This window comes from Hypanus sabinus, chromosome 17 (genome assembly GCF_030144855.1).
Source record: "Hypanus sabinus isolate sHypSab1 chromosome 17, sHypSab1.hap1, whole genome shotgun sequence".
NCBI lineage: Eukaryota > Metazoa > Chordata > Chondrichthyes > Myliobatiformes > Dasyatidae > Hypanus > Hypanus sabinus.
The window spans coordinates 5,063,109-5,088,626 of NC_082722.1; the positions used below are offsets into that span (position 1 = coordinate 5,063,109).

At 42.8% G+C, this 25,518-nt stretch overlaps 1 protein-coding gene across 1 annotated transcript in view; it reads left to right on the plus strand.

Moving 5' to 3' along the window:
* Positions 1-1,516: 1,516 nt before the first annotated feature.
* Positions 1,517-25,518, plus strand: part of LOC132406664 (aspartate aminotransferase, mitochondrial-like) — a 29,296-nt gene continuing 5,294 nt past the window's right edge. Inside the window, exons 1-8 of the mRNA XM_059992484.1 lie at positions 1,517-1,673; positions 8,259-8,415; positions 10,312-10,440; positions 17,125-17,184; positions 18,727-18,888; positions 19,707-19,811; positions 20,318-20,468; positions 22,582-22,747. Of these exons, the coding sequence (XP_059848467.1) occupies positions 1,600-1,673; positions 8,259-8,415; positions 10,312-10,440; positions 17,125-17,184; positions 18,727-18,888; positions 19,707-19,811; positions 20,318-20,468; positions 22,582-22,747 (1,004 nt within the window). The 5' untranslated portion in view covers positions 1,517-1,599. The remainder of the gene's footprint in view (positions 1,674-8,258; positions 8,416-10,311; positions 10,441-17,124; positions 17,185-18,726; positions 18,889-19,706; positions 19,812-20,317; positions 20,469-22,581; positions 22,748-25,518) is intronic.

Sequence of the window (25,518 nt, forward strand, 5' to 3'; positions counted from 1 at the left end):
GGTACAGTGATTGTAGAGATGGTACACTGATTGTACAGATGGTACAGTGATTGTACAGATGATACAGTGATTGTAGAGGTGGTACAGTGATTGTACAGATGGTACAGTGATTGTAGAGGTGGTACAGAGATTGTACAGATGGTACAGTTATTGTACAGATGGTCCAGTGATTGTACAGATGGTCCAGTGATTGTACGGATGATACAGTGATTGTACAGATGGTACACTGATTGTACAGATAGTACAGTGATTGTAGAGGTGGTACAGAGATTGTAGAGATGGTACAGAGATTGTAGAGGTGGTACAGAGATTGTAGAGATGATACACTGATTGTACAGATGGTACAGTGATTGTAGAGATGGTACACTGATTGTACAGATGGTACAGTGATTGTACGGATGGTACAGTGATTGTACAGATGGTACAGTGATTGTAGAGGTGGTACAGTGATTGTACAGATGGTACAGTGATTGTAGAGGTGGTACAGAGATTGTACAGATGATACAGTGATTGTACAGATGGTACACTGATTGTACAGATGGTACAGTGATTGTAGAGATGGTACACTGATTGTACAGATGGTACAGTGATTGTACAGATGATACAGTGATTGTAGAGGTGGTACAGTGATTGTACAGATGGTACAGTGATTGTAAAGGTGGTACAGAGATTGTACAGATGGTACAGTTATTGTACAGATGGTACAGTGATTGTACAGATGGTCCAGTGATTGTACGGATGATACAGTGATTGTACAGATGGTACACTGATTGTACAGATGGTACAGTGATTGTAGAGGTGGTACAGAGATTGTAGAGATGGTACAGTTATTGTACAGATGGTACAGTGATTGTACAGATGGTCCAGTGATTGTACGGATGATACAGTGATTGTACAGATGGTCCAGTGATTGTACGGATGATACAGTGATTGTACAGATGGTACACTGATTGTACAGATGGTACAGTGATTGTAGAGGTGGTACAGTGATTGTACAGATGGTACAGTGATTGTAGAGGTGGTACAGAGATTGTACAGATGGTACAGTTATTGTACAGGTGGTACAGTGATTGTACAGATGGTCCAGTGATTGTACGGATGATACAGTGATTGTACAGATGGTACACTGATTGTACAGATAGTACAGTGATTGTAGAGGTGGTACAGAGATTGTAGAGATGGTACAGTGATTGTACAGATGGTACAGTGATTGTAGAGGTGGTACAGAGATTGTACAGATGGTACAGTTATTGTACAGATGGTACAGTGATTGTACAGATGGTCCAGTGATTGTACGGATGATGCAGTGATTGTACAGATGGTCCAGTGATTGTACGGATGATACAGTGATTGTACAGATGGTACACTGATTGTACAGATAGTACAGTGATTGTAGAGGTGGTACAGAGATTGTAGAGGTGGGGTTGCCATCTCTCCTGAAGGGTGAGTCATTCAGCCTACAGGTGGCGCTGATGAGACTGAGCACGGTGGACCTTTCAGATCCAGGTTACCTCTTGCCTCCACACGCGACCCTCCTTGGTTTGCCTGCGGTTATATAAAGGCGCTGCCGCCGCCATCTGAGCGTCTCTAACTGCAGCGATGTTGTGTTCGTACAGACTCCTGGCCACGGCGGCCCACCACCCGGCTCTGGCCGCCCTTTCCGCACGAGCTAGGTAACCGGCAGCCGTAGGAAGACCAGCGCTGGCGCCTCCACGCGCGCTTCAGTCAGGTCACCGTGGAAACGGGACGGTGTCTGTGTGGGCCCCGCATTAGGCCGCGTGTTCTGGGCTCAGATTGACTTTACTCCGATTTCTGTTGTATGGGGAGGGGGACTGGGCCTCGGGAGACATGCTTGCTGCAATCTGTCTTTCTTTGTCCGTTGATTGGCCGAGAAACGCTCCAGGCCCCGCCTTCCTTGCGTCATCACACTGGCCGTTGCTCACCGTCCTAGCCGCTGATTGACGGAAGGGGGGGCCGCCTCCTGTCAGTCAAGCGCGACCGCCGACAGCTGCCTGGCGATTGGTGGGTGGGTCTGGCGAGGCTCCGCCCTCCCGCGTGGCGGCCGTGCCCTTGACGCGAGGTGTTAAAGGGCACGGGGGACGGGACGGGCCGGGCCGGGACGGGCCGAGTGGAGCCTCCATTCTCCGTGGTGGCCTGGCTCGGTTCCCCACCCCACTCCGGTCTCACGGAGATGGGCTTTTCCACCCGGGTACCTGTCCAAGTGCTGATCTCAACCCCGCGTCCCTCCTGTCTCGTAGCTGCCTTCGGGCGGTGATACAGAGGCCCAGGTTAAATGCATCGCCTTCAACCATCAGTTCTTGAGCTAACCTGGACTGTCTCATGGAACACTAAATACCACCCCTTGCATTTCCATCGGCTTGTCTTACACTGGGGTTTTGTTTTGCAATAATGTTTTGCTTTGGCAGTCTTCTATTAATGGTATAATTTTATTGTATCTGGTGTGGTCGGTATTAATGTAGCTGATGCTGCAGCAAGTTTTTCATTGTACTGTCTTAATTGTGCCATGACGGTAAACTCGACTTGATTCACTTTAAACTCGCGCCTTCTGGTTGTGGACCCAAAAACCTGTGCCCCTCAATTTAATAAATTTCCTTTGGGTCACCCCCCTCGACTTCCCTGCACTCCAGGAAAATAGTCCCAATTTTTCCTTGTAACTGGAGACGTCCAGTCAAAACAACAGTCCTGGAAGCCTAAAATGTGCATGGATACTCCAATGCAGTATACAGACAAAAGCAATCTATAAATACTTATCTACTCTCCTTTTCAGATTGTTACGGTAGTTACACCAGATCTGGGGTTTCCAACCTCGTTCATACCATAGAGCCCCACTGCTAACCGAGGGGTCAGAAGATATAGGAGCATTTGGCCAGTTGGGTCTGCTCCACCGTTTTATCATGGCTGATCCATCTGCCTTCTCCCTGTATCCCTTCCTGCCCTGACTAATCAAGAATCTATCAACCTCTGCCTTAAACCCAATGACTTGGCTTCCATGGCCACCTACGGCAACAAATTCCACAGATTCACCACCCTCTGGATAAAGAAATTCATCCTAATCTCAGCTCTACATGGATGTCTCTCTGTTCTGAGGCTGTCCTCGGGTCTTGGACATCTCTCTCTTCCCCCCCCCCCCCCAATAGGAAACATCTCCACATCCACTCTATCAAGTCCTTTCAATATTCAATAGGTTTCAATTAGATTCTCCTTGATTCTTCTAAATTCCAGTGAGTACAGGTACAGAGCCCTCAAAGGCTCCTCATATGATAAGCCTTTCCATTCCAGAATCGTTTTTGTGAACCTCCTTTCAACCTCTCCTATGTCAGCACATACTTTTCTTCAGATAAGGCGCTCAGAACTGAGGTCTCACCAGGGCCTTATAAAGCTTCAATATTACTTCCTTGATTTTATATTTCAGTTCTCTCAGATTGAATAGTAACATTGTGTTTGCCTTCTTCAATGCAGACTCAAGCTGAAAGTTAACCTTCAGGGTGTTCTGCACAAGGACTCCAAGTCCCTTTGGATGATTGAGTCTAGGTCACTGCTAACCTGCTCTCTCCACACTACCACTAGCTAGATCAAATGCATTTCTTTCTTTCCTCTATATCTGTTTGGCTGTACTTGATCTGTGTGTTTACTTAGAGTGCTGTTAGTATTACCTCTGCTTTATCTGTTGGCACGTTCATCAATGCCCTCTAACATTTGTAAAGCTCTTTGTCCTTGCAGCATTTCTGAATTGATATTTCCAATTATTGCAGCAGTCAGATCATTTGATGCTGTAAATCTCCCTGAGTTAACAATTAATTTGAAATTCTCTAAGATTTCATACAGGAATGTTGCAACAGAAAATATTTTCAGCATTTTTAAAAATCTTTCATCCCCTCAACTACTTTGTATGAGTTGCCATTTCTGTGGATGGAAGAGAGTTGGCAGAAGTTGTGTTCGAAACAGCTGTTTTTTCTATTGTGACATTTTGCAACTTGTAGTACAAAGCAGAATTAATTACACTTCTGTTGTAATCCAATATGAGTGACCCAGAAGGAAGTGCTATTGAACTGCATATGGACCTTTTGGCAATCTCTATCTGTTGATGTGTTTTGTCTACTTTTTAACTGAAGTTGACAATTTATAATCTATACTCTTCTCATTTGAATCCTCTTCGACTCCTTGCAGATAAAACTTAGCTTTACAAAGTCCTACACCTGAAAGAACTGGAACATGACATCTTGGGAACAGATGCCAACTCAGTTTTGCTTTGCAGTGTGAATGGTGCTTTTTTTATATAACGGAAGATGATGCAGGAGCATGTCAATAGACAATAGGTGCAGAAGTAGACCATTTGGCCCCTTGAGTCTGCACCGCCATTTTGAGATCATGGCTGATCAATTACTATCAATACCCAGTTCCTGCCTTGTCCCCATATCCCTTGATTCCCCTATCCATAAGATACCTATCTAACTCCTCCTTGAAAACATCCAGAGAATTGGCCTCCACTATCTTCTGAGGCAGTGCATTCCAGACCCCCACAACTCTCTGGGAGAAGAAGTTTTTCCTTTACTCTGTCCTAAATGACCTACCCCTTATTCTTAAACCATGCCCTCTGGTACTGGACTCTCCCAGCATCTGGAACATATTTCCTGCCTCTATCTTGTCCAATCCCTTAATAAACTTATATGTTTCAATGAGATGCCCTCTCAATTTCAATTCCAGTGTGTACAAGCCCAGTCTCTCTAACTTCTCTGCGTAAGACAGTCCAGACATCCCAGGAATTAACCTCGTGAATCTACACTGTATTTCCTCTGCAACCAGGATGTCCTTAACCCTGGAGACCAAAACTGTACACAATACTCCAGGTGTGGTCTCACCAGGGCTCTGTACAAATGCAAGAGGATTTCCTTGCTCTTGTACTCAATTTCCTTTGTAATAAAGGCCAACATTCCATTCGCCTTCTTCACTGCCTGCTGCACTTGCTCATTCACCTTCAGTGACTGATAAACAAGGACTCCTAGATCTCTTTGTATTTCTCCCTTACCTAACTCTATACCATTCAGATAATAATCTGCCTTCCTGTTCTTACTCCCAAAGTGGATAACCTCACACTTATTCACATTAAATGCCATCTGCCAAGTATCTGCCCACTCACCCAGCCTATCCAAGTCACCCTGAATTCTCCTAACATCCTCATCACATGTCACACTGCCACCCAGCTTAGTATCATCAGCAAATTTGCTGTTGTTATTCTCAATGCCTTCATCCAAATCGTTGACATAAATGGTAAACAGCTGTGGTCCCAATACTGAGCCCTGTGGCACCCCACTAGTCACCACCTGCCATTCTGAGAAACACCCATTCACCGCTACCTTTTGCTTTCTATCTGCCAACCAGTTTTCTATCCATGTCAGTGCCTTCCCCCACCCCCCCCCTGAGCTTTGATTTTACCCACCGATCTCCTATGTGGGACCTTATCAAGTGCCTTCTGAAAATCGAGGTACACTACATCCCCAGAGCTGAGTAAACTCAGGCACTTAGAAAAGGCGATCACAAATGCTGGACCAGTGAAGGAAACTGGGAAATTAAACAGAAGTTGTCAAACCAATCTTTCTGTCTGAAAATCAAAACTATTTTAATTTCAGGTTGACAGAGCTTCTCAAATTAGGTTCTTGTTCTTAAGCATCATTTTTAAAGTTCGTGCATACTGCAAGGTAACTTGGGATCTAAAGGTGTACATTGATTAAACTAGTTAAAGTTTCAGTGTTCTTTTTAGTCACGTTACTTCCACTATGAAAACTTAATAGTATTAAGATATTGTAATAAATTAATTTTAGCTATACAGTGTGTATAGTAAGTACAGCAATTTTCTCAAAGGCACTTATGATGACAGTATCTTAATGCAATTAAGAAAATAATTATATTCAATGCTGAATAAGCTCTTCCTGGGCTTCCAGCTGCGTACAAGCATTGATTTTTAACCGACATTTCGATGATGAACTCGTCATATATGCCAGGAAAGCACTAGATCCTATATTCAGTGCTGTCTTGTGCTAATTCATGAAGATTTTAAATTTGTGATTGTGCAGATGCATTTTGGCATAAACAAAATCTTTTCTTTGAAATCATGGCTTATGTCCAGTTTTCCAGCTGGCCTAAATGAAATGGGGCTCACTTGTGTTTAATGTGAGTTTCAGTTTCTCTGTTCATTTCTCCTTCAAAAAAGTTGTCTTTTTTCTAGATCAGGGCTTAACCTGGTGTTGTGAAGTTTGCCTTTTCAAGTCATTCAGGCTGTGGCTTCGTTAGAATGAGCTCTCTCCTCTGCACCCCTCTCTTCCCCACTCTCTCCCTCTCCATCTCCTTTCACGGTCTTCTGCTTCTCTTTTGTCTTTCTTGTTTGTTCTTTCTCTTCTCTGGCACAATTTTCTTTTCTCCATCACATCCCACATCTTTCTATTTCTTACTTTCTCACGTACACAGAAGAGTACATTTAAAGTGTGTATGTGTATATATAAAACAACTTGCTGTTTGGTTTAGCTTCTAAACACTGCCATCACTATGCCAGCGCTGGTTTTCCAACCTTGACTATATCGAACCTCAGAATAATGCAGGCATGTCATTCCTTTCTGTGGTCTCGCCCAAAGGAAATTTATTATCGAAGTATGTGTATGTCACCATATACTAACTTGAGATTCCTTTTCTTCCTGGCATTTACAGGAAAATGAAGACATTCAATATTATTTATGAGAAACTATATACTTGAGGCAACCAGGACTGTGCAAAAGGAGACAATTTAGCAAATAAAAAATAAATAATACTGAGAGCATGAGTTGTAGAGTCCTTGAAAGTATGGTTTTTTCTGCTTTGTTTAAAGTTAGGCTGGAAACGTTACTGAGGATGTTTTAAAATTGCGGGTTGAGCAGACAGCAATGTAACTGGGTTCAGTTAGTGGAGTGGTGATCTGTGTTAGGAACATGGACGTGGGATTCCATTTTGTCTTCCAGTGACTTGTCTGACTCTGAATTTCCCTATTTCTGATTCTCCCATGTTACTAGGTCAGCCACTTATAGGAATTTTACAAGTACATGGGTGCAAAGTAACATATTGGTGTGGTATTGGAGAAGTCTGTATTGTTGGAGATGTCTTTTAGATGCAACTACAGTGTATACATCAAACTGTTAGGACATGCTATTGATACAGGTTTGTTCTTCAGAATAGAAGGGGATTTGTGCTAGTGTGCCATCAACATTTATCTTAAGAATAATAATTGTTATTTGAGGGTACTGTAATAAGTTTAAACAGAAGCAGGGGAGAAGATTTTTACCAATGGTTGATGAGATTTCAAACTGAAATGATCATAAATGAGTAACTAGATGGGCAACACACACAAATTGTGAGATTGAGAAACCACTTCGCCAAGCACCTACACTCTATCCACCAGAAAAAGGTGGGATCTCCCTGTAGCCACCCATTTCAATTCCATTTCCTATTCCCATTCCAATATGTCAGTCTGTGGCCGCTTCTATCGCCACAATGAGGCCACGCTCGATTTGGAGGAGCAACACTTTGTGTTCCGTCTAGATAGCCTCTGACCTGATGGCATGAATATCGAATTCTCAAACTAATTGCTGCCACAACCCCCCACCATTCGCTATTCCTGTTTCCCCCTCTCTCCTTATCTCCTTGCCTGCCCATCACCTTCCTCTTGTGCTCCTCTCCTTCCTTTCCTTCCATGGTCTTCTATCCTTTCCTATCAATTTTCCCCTCCTCCAGTCCTTTACCTCTTTCACCAATAAATTTCCCGGCTCTTTACTTCAGCCCAAACCTGCTGAGTTCCTCCAGCATTTTGCATGTATTGCTTTGGATTTCCAGCACCTGCGGATTGTCTCATGTTTGTGATTCAACTGGATGGGCAGTTTACATGGTTTAACATGCAAGGATGCAGACCATGATTGGGTCCTCCTTTGCCATCGTTCACAATGGGTGTGAAAATTCATATGATACTCTACATTAATTGGGCACTTTATACTTACACTGTGGTACATCCATAGCAATCCAGCTGGTGGGGCAGTGTGTATTGTGTTTACCTGGGGGTTATGACTGCTAATTATAAAACAAGCCAACTCCTTATTGTGCAATTATAATCCACTATAATACAGCTTCTTTTCTCATTTATGCTGTTTTTAAATGTATTCAAATAAATAACATTTTGAATAGAAGCCATCGCTGAAATATCCTTTCCAATAATATTCCAGCTCGGTGTGGTCCCATGTGGAAATGGGTCCTCCTGATCCAATTCTTGGGGTCACTGAAGCTTTCAAGCGTGACAACAATCCCAAGAAAATGAACTTGGGTGTCGGCGCATACCGTGATGACAATGGGAAGCCATTTGTATTGAGCTCTGTCCGAAAGGTGAGTAGAATATGGTGTTCCTTTTATTTGTGAAGTGGGTTATGGTGAAGAAATACTAAGTCCTGTAGACTCAGGATCTGTTCACTGAACAATGCTGCGAGATGCCTGCACAATGACGGAGGTTAGTACATGCATGGGAAAGAGAAAGGGAAAAATGTAAGAAAAATAAATTATTTCAGGCAGCATTTCTGAAGAGTCAGTGCTTTGGGTTCATAATCTTGTATTTACTGAAAGTTCATCTATTTAGATAAGGGGAGGGGAGCTTTCTCAACAGGAACCTTCATTTTGGAAAAGAGCCTACCTAATAGTCTGTTGAAATTCTTCATGCTTATTATTATTGGCCTTTCAAATCAAAGTTGTAGAATGCTACAGCACAGAAACAGGCATTTTGACCCATTTAGCCTACGTCAAACCATTACGCTTCCTAGACCCATCAATCTGCACCTGGCCCATAACCCTCCATACCCCTCCCATCCATGTACCCATCCAAATTTCTCTTAAATGTTGAAATTGATCACAAACATCACTACTTGCGCTGGCAGCTTGTTCCACACTCTCACCACCCTTGAAGTGAAGAAGTTCCCCCTCATTTCACCTTTAACCCATGACCTCTAGTTGTAGTCTCCCTTAACTTCAGTGGAAAAAGCCTGCTTGAATTCACCCAAGCTCATAATTTTGTACAACCTCTAGCCAATTTCCCCTTAATCTTCTATGTTCTACAGAATAAATTCCTAATCTATTCAACCTTTCACTAAAACTCAGGTCCTCAACCAATCAGTTCCAGCAACAATTCCTGTGCACACCACTAGTCACTGGTCTCCAGTCAGAGAGGCGTCCATCTGCTACCACTCTGACCTCTCCCACAAAGCCAATGTCCAGTCCAATTTACTACCTCCTCTTGAATGCCAAATGAGCCTCTTGACCAACCGTCGTTGTGATAAGGACATAAATAGCCAATTTTCCAGTGTAGATCTTTCATTAAGTTTGCACTTTAAGCACATCCACAAAAAGCAACAGTGCAGTCGCATGGTTTCAGGCCCTCTAACGTCGTACCTGATGTTTCCTTCATGTCGGGCAGATTGAACTAACCACTTGCTAAGATTGCTGAGTAACCCAATGCTAGAAATGTGACCAATGGTCCATTACTGCAATTCAGAACTGGTGTCTCTTTATGAAATGGCTGCTACTTAATTGAGAGAAGTACAAAGACCTTCAGAGGGAATTACTGTTAATCTTGGAATTAGAAGTCATTAGGATTTGGAGCGTAATCCCAGTTGCACTGATACTGTGTGCACCATAAAAGCAACTGAGCACCAGAGCTGTATGACAATCTCACAACTACGCCAGTAATTACCTTGTTAAAAAAAAAGTTCATATACATTCAATTCACAAATTTACTGATGGAAGTGAAACACCAATTTTTATTGATTTAACTTTGTAGACTACTACTCCAGAATTTTATTTTATTCACCATGCATCTGTTGAAAATATGTATCATGAGATAGTGGAGAAGGCTCGGGGTTGTGGTACTGTTGAAGGACAATGTCAAAGTGCAGCTGGTAATACCAAACTTGTATTCTGGTGCTTTATTTTAATTTAGCTTCTTTGTTGTACATGATCCTGTGCAGGAATGGCCTACAAGAGAAAAAAATTACAGGGAACACAAAGTACACTGCAGATACTGTGGTTAAATCAACACATACAAACAAGTTTGATGAACTCAGCAGGTCAGGCAGCATCTGTTGCTGCCTGACCTGCTGAGTTCATCCAAAATTTTCAGGGAAAGAGCTGTTATGGAAAAGAAACCTTGCCTCCTTACTGCTTTGTCAGCACAATCGGTGCCTCTAGACATTACTACTTCTGACGAGTACCTTGTCATTTCAATATTCTTGACAGGCTGAGAGTCAAATTGCGGCAAAGAAGATGGACAAAGAGTACCTTCCAATAGGAGGCCTGGCAGACTTCAACAAGGCCTGCGCAGAGCTGGCTCTGGGAAACAACAGTGAAGTCATCAAGAGTGGACGGGTAAAGAACTATGGTTTTCTAAAGCTCTGGGCCACGCAAGCAGAAGGCCAATGTTCCTGGGTTTCATGACCAAATATATGGAGTAGTCAATCAGGATAGAAGGATAAGTGGTCTGATTGGATGGGGAAATGAGGAGGAGCAATTTATTAAAGCAGGAGATAGCGCTGTATTGAAGCTGGAGAGGAATATAGCCTGTAAGACCTTAAGACATAGGAGCAGAATTAGGCCAGTCTGCCCATCAAACTCTCTACAATTTCGTTATGGCTGATCTATATTTGTTCTTAACCCCATTCTCCTGCCTTCTTCCCATATCCTTTGATACTTTTGCTCATCAAGAACCTATCAATGTATACCCAATGACTTGGCCTTTACAAATGTCTGTGGCAATGAATTCCACAGATTCACCAGTATATAGGTCTGATAAATTAATACAATTACAATGAAACCTTTGCTCATCTGTTTAACCTGGATGTATTTGCTGACAATTAGTGGGAAAAATTAAATCTTGATTTGACCAGAACACAGGAATGGTCAAGATTATGTGCACATGGGGATATCATTCAAAAGTCTGAGCAGATTTTGGGAATTTTAACTGGACTTGGGGATCCCAAAATGAAGTTATTGTCATTGCAGAGAGGTAACATGATCTAGGTTTTAAAGAAGGCCAAAAGCAACATAGAAGCTGATAATCTGAAGAGTTGCGAGGGCTAATAAACCGTTCAAAGTTACTTGGTGGTAAACCTGATATTTTTCCTATGGAATAGCAAGTAAGCAGAGAGCTTTCTCATTAACCCTTTAGCACTGTTGATGAGTGCTATAATCGGGTGTGGGTTGTCGGGAATGTGGGGAGAATTTAATAGGATTATTATAAATGCCTGGTTCCATGCTGTTAATATTAATTGATCTTGAGCATTATTTAGAGATACAGAACTATAACTGGACCAATGAGCTTGTGCTGCCCAGTTATACCCATGTGGCCATTTAAGCTGCTAACCCATATACCCTTGAAATGAGAGAGGAAACTGAAGCACCCAGAGAAAGCCCACGCAGTCACAGGGAGAATGTACCAACTCCTTGGAAATTGAACCTGCTGTAATACACTAGCTACTGTGCAGCTTCTATGTATTATGTGTATTCACCCTCTCATAATAAATATTATGAATTCAAGAAAACTGAAGAAAAGATATAGCCAAGTATTGTATTATTAGTGTACCAAGAGCTGGTAAATCACAAAATTACTTTTAAAAGCATCAGCATTCACATGGGTGCATGGCAATGTCCCACAATCAGAGCACTAGCGAATTTAATCTGTGTGTTGGTTATGGAAGAGGAAAATCGGACAGAACAGCGTTGTAGCATTTTCTTAAAATTTCACATCAAACTGCAAGTTGTTTTACTAGTAGGCTGAACCGTGGAGACCAGCTAGAATTTGGATTTCCAGGAGCCAGTTAATAAATTGCTGCATGAAATTAGTACTTGTGGTATATTGATAGTGAGAAATGGAGAATTGGTTAACTGAGAGAAAGTATGAGAGTCAGTTCAAATGAGTGATTTTTCAAGATATTCAGGCTGTACCTACTGTAATGTATTAGGAATCAGTGTGAAGGCATCAGCTATTTCTAATCTTTCCTAATAGACAGCCAAATGGACTAGGGGAAGTTGCTGAAGATACTCTACATGTGGGAAAGGAAGTTGCTGGATATGATGAATGAAAATTTGTAACATTGGTAGGTTAACTGGGTGGGCAAAAACACGACACAGCATTGTGCGCATTAATATAAGCTGTCCACTTTAGAAGTATAGAAAAGTAGAGTATTATTTGTGCCGCGTGTTTTATGTTCTCTAAATGGTATGGGGCTATTTAAAAATTGTGTTCAAGGAGATTTGGGTCTCTTTTATGAATAAGTCAGTTTGCAGATACAGCAAGTAATTAGAAAGGTAAATGAGATTTTAGTGTTTGTTGAAAGGGAGATTGAGTAAGTAAGTGTAGGTGAGCTTCGCTAAATTATTGTACCTGGTGTGCTGGGTACAGTTTTGGTCTTATTGAAGAAAGGGTATGCTTACCTTGAGAAGATGTGCTGATGACTTAATAGATTGCTTATAATCTTCTCCTCCTCCTCCTCCTCGTCTCTCCCCACCCCCAGCTTAATGGTGAATTACTGTCACCTTCTGCACCGGGGTGTGGATTGGACAGTAGACTTGCATTCTAAATCCCTTCACCCATTCTCTCTCTGTCTCACACACGCGCACACACACCCCCACCCCTAATCTACACTTTATCCTTCCTCCTTTGGCCATCCTAGTACCCTATTCCTGCTTATCCATCATTTCCTATTAAAATAAAACCCTGTATCCCTTAAAGCTAAAAGTACCCTGACCTGTGTTCTCTCACCCATGCCCTGTAACCCTTTTAATGTGAATTCCTGCACCTCCAATTCCCTTAGATTAATTCTCATCTCTCTCTCTCTAACCCATACTTCCTGCAACTCGGAATTGCATGTTCTACTGATTCCTCTTCCTGACATTCCTCAGTCCTGTCTGGTGTTTCCCTATCATTTTCAATGTTTAGTGCACAATGCCCCAGCCTTAACCTAGTCCACATAGTTTCCCCTCTTCTGTATCCACTGCCTACCCTAGTACCTGTAACACTCTTTTATGTATTAGATATAAATGCCTCCCTTTCCCCTCTCTGTCCCATCTCTCTTGCCACATTTGGATGATTTTTTCTCCCAGATTACACACTTAGCCTTTGCTGATACTAATGTGCATTTCTGTATTTTCTATCTTTAACACCCTCTTTGCCAACTCATGTACCCCCTCATTCCCCTTCACCCCTACATGAGCTGGAACCCATAGAAATTTTACCTGATTTGCAGCTCTTGTGACTGACTGAAGGACTTCATGAAGTACATCTTGCCGACTGTTTGAGTGAGAAGACCGTAAACTTGCTAGAATTGAGGATGAATCTGAGCATATCAACACTGTGACCAGTCTAGCTTTCTCCACCCAACGCAACGCAACCAACACTGCCAACATCTCCACTGTATACACCACTAACTTATTAGATGTTCTTCTGCTGATTCCAATTTCTTTTGCTGGTATAGCCATCCTAAACCCTGTCACTCCTGTTTCAGGTTCGTTCCTTAGCACCATCCATATAAGTTTAAGTATAATCACTATACTTTTCTGTCACATGATAGTTAAATGCATTTACCAAATCAGTTTTATATTTTTCTTTCCTCTTTACCTCTAACAAATGCCAGTCCATGTCAGGCCATCCAATCTTCCATGGAGCTACAACCGGATAAACTACTGAAGGACTTATCCTTAGATCAAACACTCCACATTCTCTAGCAATATCATTCCCTACCCGACTAAAGTTATCCCTCTGAAACCTCCCATTCTCCCAGTACTCCTGCAACACTCCTTTTGCGGGGTGAAAATCATTGTGCCCCTGCAAATAGCCCAGTAGTTTGCCATCAGTTGCATCCTCCTTAGTTCCAAAGGCATTACTCCCAATTTCTACCTGCAGGGCTGATACTGGTGAAGTTTTAAAAGCCCCACTGCACACTCTCAAAACCTGAGCCTGAATCACATCCAGTTTCCTTATAAGAGACCTGGCTGCTGATCCATATGCTACACTTCCATAATCCAACACAGATCTTACTAAAGCCACATACATTCTCTTCAATGCTGAACAACTTGCTCCCCATTCCCCACCAGTCAAACATCTCATCACGTTTATTACTTTTTTACATTTCTCCTCAACTTTCCTGATATGGTCTGCCCATGTTAATCGTGAATCAAATATAACTCCCAGAAATTTAAATGATCCAACCCTTTCTAATTCTATCCCACACATCCTTAACTTCTTCCCTACCTCAATTCTTTTCCTGGTGAAACATACAGTCTTGAGTTTCTACTGAAAATCTACATCCCCAATCAAAATCCCACTCCACCACTTCATCAATTGCTCCTTGTAGCTTCCTGATTGTATGCTCCATGTTCCTGCCTCTTTTCCACAAGGCCCCATCATCTGTAAACAGTGACCTACTATGGTACCTTTGTGAAGACATCATTGATCATAATGATGAAAAGTAACGGGCTAATCACACTACCCTGAGGTGTGCCATTTCCCACTATGTACTGATTTGATAACTCTGACCTAATCCAAACTTGAATTTTCCTACCAAACAAAAAATCTTTTATCCAATTAAAAACTCACCCACCAACCCCCATCTTGTGCAGTTTAATTAACAATCCTTCCTTCCACATCATGTCATAGGCTTTTTCTATGTCAAAAAACACTGCAACTACTGACTCTTTATTCGCCTGGGCCTTTGTTATTTCAGTCTCTAACCTTATCATTGAGTCCATGGAATTCCTTCCCTTTCTAAAACCACTCAGATAACTAGATACGCGCTAGAGTCGAGCTGAAACTTCAAAATTATGAGTAGATAGCTAAAACTACAGTGGAATGTAGATAAGTTGCATAGATGGATGTGGAAATGGCAGACGGGGTCACTTGGCCAAACGACAAGGGTTGCTCCTTGGTAGGCCAAATATGAAGAGACAGTACACTGTTCAGGGCAAGGCCTTGAACAATGTGGATGAGTAGAGGGATCTTGCAGTCCAAGTTCACAGCTCCCTAAAAGTGACTACACAGGCGCGTATGAGGATGTACGGCATGCTTTCCTTTATTAGTTGAGGCATTGATTTCAAAAGTCAGGAAGTTGCAGCTTCATAAAACTAGTTAGCCGCATCTGGAGTGTTGTGTACCATTCTAGAAACATAGAAAACCTACAGCACAATGCAGGCCCTTTGGCCCACAAAGATCTGCCGAACATGTCCTTACCTTACCCATAGCTCTCTATTTTTCTAAGCTCCATGTAGCCATCCAGGTGTCTCTTAAAAGACCCTATCGTATCTGCCTCCACCACCGGCAGCCCATTCCATGCACTCACCACTCTCTGCGTTTATTAAAAAAAAACAACAACAACAACTTACCCCTGACATCTCCTTTGTACCTACTTCCAAGCACCTTAGAACTGTGCCCCCTCGTGCTAGCCATTTCAGCCCTGGGAAAAGCCTCTGACTATCCACACGTTGCCCCTTTATAGGAAGGATATCAAGGCAAGGCTCTGGAGAGGATGCAGAAGGATGTTGTCTGGATTAGAGGGCATGAGAGGCTGGACAAACGGGTGGTTTTCTCTGGAACAGCTGAGACAGAGGGAGGATGTGATGGAGGTTTATAAGATTTTGAGAAGCATAGAGTAGACAGGAAGTATCTTTTTCCTGGGTTGAAATGTCCTAATACCAGAGGGGATGTAAGGAGCAAGTTTTTTTACACAATGGTGGTGCCCAGATGGCATTGCCTGGGGTGGCGGCAGAGGCTTTAGAGACTTTTAAACGACATTCAGATAAGCACATGAGTGTGAGGAAGATGGAAGGATTTGCACACCGTGTAGGCTGAGAGGATTCGTTTAGTTGACTATTTGATTACTAATTTAAGTAGTTTGGCATAACATTGTGGGCTGAAGGGACTGTTCTGTGTTATTGTCAAGATCGATGACGGGATGTTTCCCCGGTGGGTGAATCTAAAACCAGAACAAAGGTCGGGGTAATTGATTGTAAACCAGTTCTGAAATTTTCCTGTCTGAAGTGTGGTGGAGTCATGAATCTAAACGTATTCATTGCCAAGTTGCATGTATTTTTGTAGCTTCAGGGATTAAGCAAGAAAGTGTTGTTGAGACCAAGATCTGATGAGCCACAATCTCACTGGAATGACAGAGCAAGTTAACAGGGCTGCTGTCGCTTTCTGTTACTGGTACTCATCTGTGTGTCTGGCTTGGTTTGCAACACTAGCCTGGGGAAGAACTGCCCTCTCCACAATGGGATGGTTGGTCCCATGATTCTGATAAAGACCATCGCATCCAGAAAGAGTCCTCCGTGTTCGGAGCAGTATACCATCGATCAAAATGTTACCCATCACACAGCAATTCAGAAACGGTTGGAAACAACTGTGACACTATGCCCAAGGAAGAAATGTTAGTTAGAAACACAGGAGGTTCTGCAGATGTTGTTCAAACATTTGGTCAGGGCAGTAGATTTTAAGTGTTCTGGAAGGAAAATGTGGTAGATGAAATGAATGGAGTTTATGGTGGGGAATGGTAGGGCAGCTGAAACTACAATCGCCATTGGCACAACATAAGAAGTGCAAGGTGCTACTGTCCAAGGAAGGGAGAACTTTTACGTTCATAAGCAAATGTTCAGCCTACTGATTAAGAGGGGTAGAGCCACAAAAAGTGTTTTAAAGATGAGTTGGGAGGTGAAAGGATGAAGAGTAAAGCTCCTTTTGTTGTTTGTATTAATGTGAACATCAAACTCCATGGAATTGTCTCCCAAATTAAAATCCATGGCCGTTTAGAATAAATATCCCAATTTGTCCTAAATCAACACTGTTATGCGTTATGTGTTTTAGGCCAAGGTGCCCTGGATTTATAGTCCTGGCCCCTTTACTTGCCAGTCTGCGTTATATTTCACATGGATTGAACTGCGTTACCCAGTTCTACTACCTGTGGTCTCATTACTCCAGTCTAATTCACTTTTCTCTCCCTCCCTCTATATGAGTATTGAATATTTTGCAAATGCACAGTCATTAACTAGAGCTTCTTTTGATTTCAGTACATCACCGTGCAAACTATTTCTGGAACTGGATCTCTGAGAGTTGGTGCTAATTTTTTGGTAAGTAGCAACACTATTTGAGTAAATCTCAGTTTTATCGCCCGAACTTGTCTGATTCCCTCCACCTAAACTCCAGACACAATGTTCTGCTTCTTGGAAATAGGCTCCCACTTCCGAGACCACGGTGGTCTTGCTTATCATCATTAAACATCAAGGTTTCTTGTATAGTTTCTTCAACAGGTTTCCTCAGGATCTCAAAACTGGCAGCCTTTACCAGTGAAAATGCTTTCCTCCTCCTACAGCCTCAGAGTCACATCTTCAAGATAGTTTCCTAACTTTGTTTTGGGTTTATTAATTCTTTGGCAGAATTGTTGTGGTATTCTACACAATGTTTATAAATTAAAGCACAGTGAAGCCTTATTTTTAAGAAAATTATTTTTCTTTCTATCTGGATTAATGATTTGAGTATTTGAAAACCTCACATTTGCTAGTAGGGTGCTTTCAGCATCACGTGAAAACTGCAAGGTCTTGGTCAAAAGGTAAGCATCTACAGAATGCAGCACATCACTTCAGCTTTCTTCAGTGAAGACTTTTTACTCTACTTTCCCTTTTCTTGCTGTAACTTTCTAAGTTAACCACAAATGGTAAACTGCATCACCAAATTTGTGGATGACACCAAGGTTGGGGGTGTAATGGATAGCAAGAAAGGCTATCAGAGCTTGCAGCGGGATGCAGACCAGCTGAACAAATGAGATGCAAAGTGGCAGATAGAATTTAATGCAGGCAAGTGAAAGGCATTGCACTTAAGAAGACAAACCAGGGTAAAAGTTGAACAACAGGGCACTACCTTGAATGTGGCATCACAGGAAGATAGGGTTGATAGACTGGTAGGTAGACATTGGCCTTTATAAATCAAAGTACTGGGTATGGGAATTGGGATGGTGTGTTGAAGTTGTATAAGATGATGAATCCAAATTTGGAGTACTGTATGCATTTCTAGTCATGTACCAATAGGAAAGAAATCAATAAGATTGAAATAGTATGCAGAAATTTTACAAGGCTGTTGCTGGAACTTGAAGAGCTGGCTTATAGGGAAAGATTGAATAGGTTAGGATTTTATTCCCTGGAGCATAGGAAAATTAAGTGGGGTTTGACAGTGGTATTGAGGGGTGTAGATGGTGTAACTGTAAGGTGCTTTTATTTCCAGGTCAAAGTTTAAAAGTGAAAAGTGGAAGATTTGAGGGGAACCTGAGGGGGTTCTGAGAAGGCTAGTGCACGGGAGGTGGTGAATGCGGTTTGATTGCAACATTCAACAGAAATTTGGATAAGTACACACACGAGAAAGATTTGAGGGCTATGGTCTAGGTGCGGGTCAACAGAATGAAGCAGAATAGTTCTGCACATACGAGATGGCTGAGGGCCTGTTTCTGTGCAATAGGACTGACTCCAAATGCATCAGGTAGAATATTGATTATGCCAGCATAATAGTGAAGCGTATGGCACAACAAAATAGAAGACTCTGGTGAATAAATAAAGGCCAAGAGTGCAGAGTAACAGCCTGATCCAAGGAGCCTCAGTAATGGTATTTTTTCTACCCTACAGCATCGTTTCTACAAGAACAGTCAAGAGGTCTATCTGCCTAAACCATCCTGGGGCAACCACACACCTATCTTCAGGGATGCCGGCTTTGAGGTCAAAAGTTACCGCTATTATGACCCTAAGACTTGTGGTTTCGATTTTGCTGGAGCCCTAGAAGATATTTCAGTGAGTGTGTAGTGAAGCTCATTCATGAGTACAAATCGGACAAGGCTTGTGATTATAGATTGGTGTAAGCCACAACCCAGTAACCTTTTTAATGCAACACCCTCAGAATGAAGAGTGTACTTGATGTTAATTATCTATGGCGGGCAATTGGTTGAGATGGGGTGACAGGGTGGTTAGCGTAAAGCTATTAAAGATCGGGGTTCAATTTCCACCGCTGTCTGGGGGAGAAAAAGTACGTTTGTAAGGTCTCCGCATGAACATGTGGGCCCCTAAGTGCTCTGGTTTCCGAAGATGTTAGTTTAGTGTGTTGTGGGCATGCTATGCTGGTGTTGGAATCATGGTGACATTTGCAGGCTGCCCACTGATTTGATGTGACAGTATATTTACAATCACAGCAATTTTTCTTGAGCCACTCCAAAAATGCCAGGTGAGCAGATTGACGAATTATAATGTAACCAGAGGAATTCAGCATCCATTTGATTCATTTTCAATATTCTGCAATGAAAATTTAAAGCATTGATTTCTAGTTCTAGCAAATTTTGAATCACTGTTCCCAATACAGCATCAAGGAAAGGGTACCTATAAAGGCATTCCCTGTGAAACAGCTTCAGCACTGAAGCACCTGTTTTTGTGGCTGGAAACAGGAAATAAAAACAGAATACTGAGAGCAATCAGCTTGTCAAGTCGCAAAAATGAATGTCGATGTAGAGGATGGTGACATACATACATTGATAATTTATCAAATGATCACAGATTTAACATCTTTTCAGTTATGGGAGGGTACATTTAGATTTTTATTTTCCTTTGTTTCCCTGCAGAAACTCCCAGAGAGGGCCATCATTGTGTTCCATGCCTGTGCTCACAACCCCACAGGGGTAGACCCAAAACCAGAACAATGGAAGGAGCTGGCTGCCGTTGTTAAGGTGAGCACCAGGATCTATGGTGTCTTCAAGTGGTACATTTTGAAGCATAGCCCACTTTTCTACTGTGATGTAGAGGTCTACAGTACAGAGTCTAATAGTGTATTGTGAACAAAAATCACCAATGAATATTGGTGCATGGAAGTCCAATTGTTGAGGCTGGAGGCCTATCCTGGAGTTAGAGGATTGCCTTTGAGGGTGTGTGAGTGGGAGGGAGGGAGGGAGCAAATGGGCTTGTTTTGCTGTTTGTTGCTTGTGTTCTGATGATTGTGGGCATGCTATATTGGCACCGGAATCTATGGTGGAACTTGCACATCCCTAGGTGAGTGAGTTCTTCCAGAGAAGATACATGTCACTGTATGTGTAACAAATCTGAACCTAAGCCTGTCACAGTCCATTGTACCTGGTATATAATTGGGTTGAGTTCTCTTAGACAAAGGTGTAACTTGTACTTTGTTAAATTAAGTTAGACTTTTGTGCATGAAGCTAAGATTTCTTTTTCTTTTCAGCAAAGAAATCTCTTCCCATTCTTTGACATGGCTTATCAGGGTTTTGCCAGTGGAGATGCTGACAGAGATGCCTGGGCAATGCGCTATTTCATTGAGCAGGGCATGAATTTGGTTCTGTCACAGTCCTTTGCAAAGAACATGGGACTGTACGGTAAGTAAATGACCTGGATGCTTTTTCAGTTACTCAGCAGTTTATTTTGGTAGTCAAAACTCTGGTTTGTGCACTCCCCAAAATGGGCCACCTACAGGATCTCATTTTCGAAGTTTGCCAGATGAGGAGTCTGAGTTGAAAGCTCATGTTCCTGTTCCTCTACCTTTGCAGCATTAAAAATCTGAACACTGAGAAGTATAGGTGCAAGTGAGGTTGGTTAATGTTATTCTGGAATAGCTGCTTCATTGTGTGACTATGCCTGCTATTTACTTCATAATTAAAATCAGGAATGCAAAGAAATAAAGTCTAGTCCATTTAGCCTGTTTAATCATTCAGAATGATTCTGGTAAATTTCTGCCTCAACTGTTCTTTCCTGCACATGTCCCATCTGTGATTGATAGGCTGTTAACTTTCATTGACAGTGTCAACTGTTCCTGTTGCTTTGGTTACACCTCATCCCAATTCCATGTCATCTCAACTTGCATGTCATCTTCTAAAGAAGATGAATTGATGTTTTGTGAAGACATTAGCTGATCTCAATTGTGCAGTGAAGACATTAGCTGATCTCAATTGTGCAGTGTTTTCCCCATCCTTTCCATGGCATGTCAAAGCCCACAGTGTGTTTTTTTTTAAATGTAATCACTGTGATAGAAAACAGCATTTAAATAACACAACACCCACTGAGGTGGTCTGGGTTTGAGAATCGTGAGACTACTCAGGGCTCCCACTCCCAGTCAGCTTTGAGCTGGGGCTTTTCTTTCGAAAATATGAGGGGCATAATTTTAAGGTGATTAGAGAAAAGGATAAAGGGGTTGTCAGAGGTAATTTTAAAAAAAAAATGAGTTGAACACCCTGCCGGGATGGTGTAGAGACAGATACATTAAGGCCATTTAGATAGACCCATGCGTGATAGAAAAATGGAGAACTATGAGGAGGAAAATATTAGATTGTTCTGGGAACATTGCGGGCTGAAGGAGGTGTACTGTTCTGTTTCCTGAATATCAAACTACTGTTGTGTGGCAGCGGAGCCTTGCTTGCAGTTGTGTTGGCACTGATGATAAAACTGTGGCCTGGAGAAGATTAGTGTTGTTCCTCGGCTCCTGAGAATGGTAACTCGAGAAACTAAAGAGGAAAATCTATGTGGAGAATATCGGCATTAGAAGTTTGAACATCTAGATATCAGCTAATCATCCCTACCTGGGATCATTAGCCACTGCTCACCGTGTGAAAGATTACTTTCTGCACAGCTTTAACCCTTACTGTCTCAAAAACCCTCTAATGTGACTATGACATAGCAGAACTAGCCCATTCAGTCCATCACCTTTCTGTCATTGCTGATCTATTTTCCTTCTCCTGCCTTCCCCATACCCTTTGAAGCCCTGACTATATCAACCTCTGCTTTAGATATACCCAATGACTGGGCGTCCACAGCTGTCTGTGGCAATGAATTCTGCACATTCACCACCCTCTGGCTGAGGAAATTGCTCCTCTTTTAAATCCTTGTATTCTGAGGCTGTACCCCGACCTAGACTTCGCCACTACCAAAATCTTCCTCTATCTAGCCTTTCAATATTTGGCATGAGATTTCCCCCACCCCACCCCATTCTGTTAAACTTCAGCGAGTACAGACTCAGAGTTGTCAAATGCTCGTACATTAACCCTTTCATTCCCAGCATTATTTGTTGTAAACCTTCTGGACCCTCTCCAATACCAGCATATCCTTTCTTAGATGTGGGGCCTATGACGACTCCAAATACTCCAAATACAGTTTGACCAGTGCCTTATAAAGCCTTGGCATCACATCCTTGCTGTTATATTGTAGCCCTCTTCAAATGAATGCTAACATTGCATTTGCCTTCCTCACTGCTGACTCTAACCTGCACTAGCATTCCCATGTTCCTTGTACTGTCCAAAGTTATGCCACTTGGGAATTCAACTAGCAAGAAATTGTTTCTGAAGCATTTGGTCAATATCATTAACTGGCAAGATGCTTAAACTGCTCTAATCTTAATCCTAAACTGCTAAATGCAATCCTTGAAGTTCATTTGCACTGTTGCCTTCTGGGTCTTGCTGCTCAACCACTTAACTTAATGGGCTTTCTTTAATCTTGCAGGCGAACGTGTGGGTGGATTCACAGTAATCTGCAGTGATCCCGATGAGGCAAAGCGTGTGGAATCCCAGCTAAAGATCTTGATCCGTCCCATGTATTCCAACCCACCCTTAAATGGAGCTCGCATTGCTGCCACCATCATGAACACAGCAGAACTCAGGAAAGAATGGTGAGTGCAGTTAAAGGCCGACACTCTGAAGGTCTGACAAATGCAGAGTTTGGGACACAGACTCAGATGTGCAGAATGAGTAGTACTCTTCTTCCTCACTTGGATTCAGTTCTCATGTGTACAGTACATCGAAACATACAGTGAAATGTGTCGTTTGCCTTCATAGCCAACACAGCTTGGAATGTGCTGGGCAGCCCACATTGCTCAGCAGAACAACAGCTAAACAAGCCCTGTTCCTCCCTCTCCACTCACCCACGCACACAACAATCCTCCAACTCCAAGTTAGGCCTCCAGCCTTCAACTTCAGGACTATCTACCGACCGACCTTCAGACTCTTCGGTATCAACTCCCGGATAGTCGGGGATGGGATCCCAAGCTCTGGACGTGCCTCTTTGTGCCTCCTGGTCACTGGCCTCCGTGCAGAGTGGAGGCCTGGACTGCGGGCGTCCTTTGCCATCTGTCCATGTTGCTGGATAAGTGGGGTTCAAGCACTGTTCCAGCGACATCTGTAGCCTGACAATGCAGTGTCAGAGAAGACACGAGAATTCAGGGCAGAAATCCTGCTGCTGAAGGATCATTGTAATTTGGATAAGGCTTTAAACAGTGATTGCATCTTCTGATGGCATAAAACACCCGTTTTAGTTCCTTATCTTTAGACTAACGGAGGTGGAGGAATTTGCACTCGGAGCTGATGTGCAGGAGTGGTTGTCTGACGTGGAGAGGGTGATCTGTGTTGTGAGGAAGAAAGATTCCTGCTGTCGACTCGGTCAATGTCACCACCCAGGATCACTGGAGAATTGGAAATCAAACACTTGGCAGATCAGGCAGCAGCCGTAAAAGATCAGAAAACCTGAAATGTTAATTCAGTTTCTCTCTCCACTTGCTGTGTGCTTCTAGCGTTCTTTCTTATTTCAGACTGTAAATTGGCACTGATAAGTGCCGACTCTACTTGCAGCTACAATGGAAATGATTAAATATTCTACTTTGGAGACTAGTACAGCTGAAATCCACAGTCACAGACATAGGTACTTCAGTCAGCAGCATAATTTTAAAGTTTAAAAAAAATATGTCGATACTCAAGATCAATAAACCTTGGAAGGCGTTGATCACAAGTGCAATTCCCCTTACAAGACCATCGGTTGACAAGAAAGAATGAAATACCAAGGCCTTGGACACCAACCAACTATCCCCGCCTCCGCCCATGCTAATTATGATGGCGGATGTAGTCTCTGGGAATAAAATTGAAGAGCTCAGAGCAAGATGCTGTACCAGAGGGACACCTGGACTGCTGTGTACTTTGCTTCACGGAAACATGGCTATCGCCTGCCATTTTGAACACAGCGCTAGAGCCAGATGGCTTCAGCTTTCTCCGTAAAGACAGGTCCGCTCAGATTTTTAAAGGTAGGAGGCGAAGTATGTTATATCATTAACTCTTCCTTTTTGTCTGCTGAGGGAGCTTTCCACCATCCTGGTAGAGGTGTAGAGCTGAGCTCCATAGTCAACAGGCAACCCAATGCCTTCCCTATCATTGGAGGAAATTTCAACCAGGCCAACTTGAAGAAATCGCTGAAAAACTACCACCAACATGTCACTATGGTACACGCTTGACCACTGTAACACCACCATGAAGAACGCTTACCGTGCCGTCCCACACCTACACTTTGGAAAGCCCGAGCTCTTGGCTGTACTTCTTCTTCCAGCATATAGACAGAGACTGAAGCCTGCAGCTCCAGTAGTGAGGACCAAAAGGGTACGGTCGAGTTGGGCAAGGAGCACTTACAGGACTGCTTTGAATTGATGGTCTGGACAATATTCTGAGATACATCTTTGAATCTGAATGAGTATGCCACAGTTCTTACTAACTTCATCAAGACCAGTGTGGATATTTTGAGTGCATGCAGAGTCAATCTTTCCAGCAGCATGTACACTTGGAGACATAACAACATTCTCAAAGTTGTAATGGAAGCGTTTGAGCGGAGAGTACTGCAGCACAACTTATCTCATGCCCCATGCTGCACAGAACATCGCATATCATTTGTGAAAGAAGGCTCCAAGTCAAGGGTGTACAGCGCAGGCCCACGATCAAGCATACTTTCTTCAGCCAATGATTGGTGTGTCAAGGCCGACCTGGGCGGGAAAGGCAGTTTCCTGGAGCAAATAGCTTTCACCACGTTGCATCCAGGTATAATCGTCTGGTCTGACACCAGTAGAGAATTGGTTAGTGAACGCACAGTCCCCTGGGAAGACAACATCTATAAAGCCCACGAGCGCAAATTAACCAAGTATGCAGAATTAAGATCAGAGTACAGGGACAGAGGGTGGAAGGTCTCAGCTATCCATTCGAAGTAGGGTGCCGTGGCTTTATTGCATTCACTTTCCAGAAGTGGCTGCGTGACCTTGGCTTCACTAGAAGAGAGATCAAGACAACCAGCAGGGCTGTCACTGAGGCAGCAGAGACAAGATCATCATGGGTGTGGGCCAAGTATGTCCAGAGGGGCAGATATTCGGACAGTGTCTCCATCTTTTCAGTAGTTGCATAGATACCTGAAGAGTAGACTATCTGTTGGATGGAAGCAACCAGCAACTCTGACAGAGGCAGATGCCAAGTTGTTAAGCTCATCAGTGGGAGGTGGTGCTTTAGCACTGCTGGCCTACCACCTCGAGGGAGACTTGATCATAAGCGGGCTGAAACTCCTGAAGAAAGGTGGCAGATCAACTGATGATAGCACAGGACAGTTAACATCTTAGTCCACATGTATTTTCAATTCAAT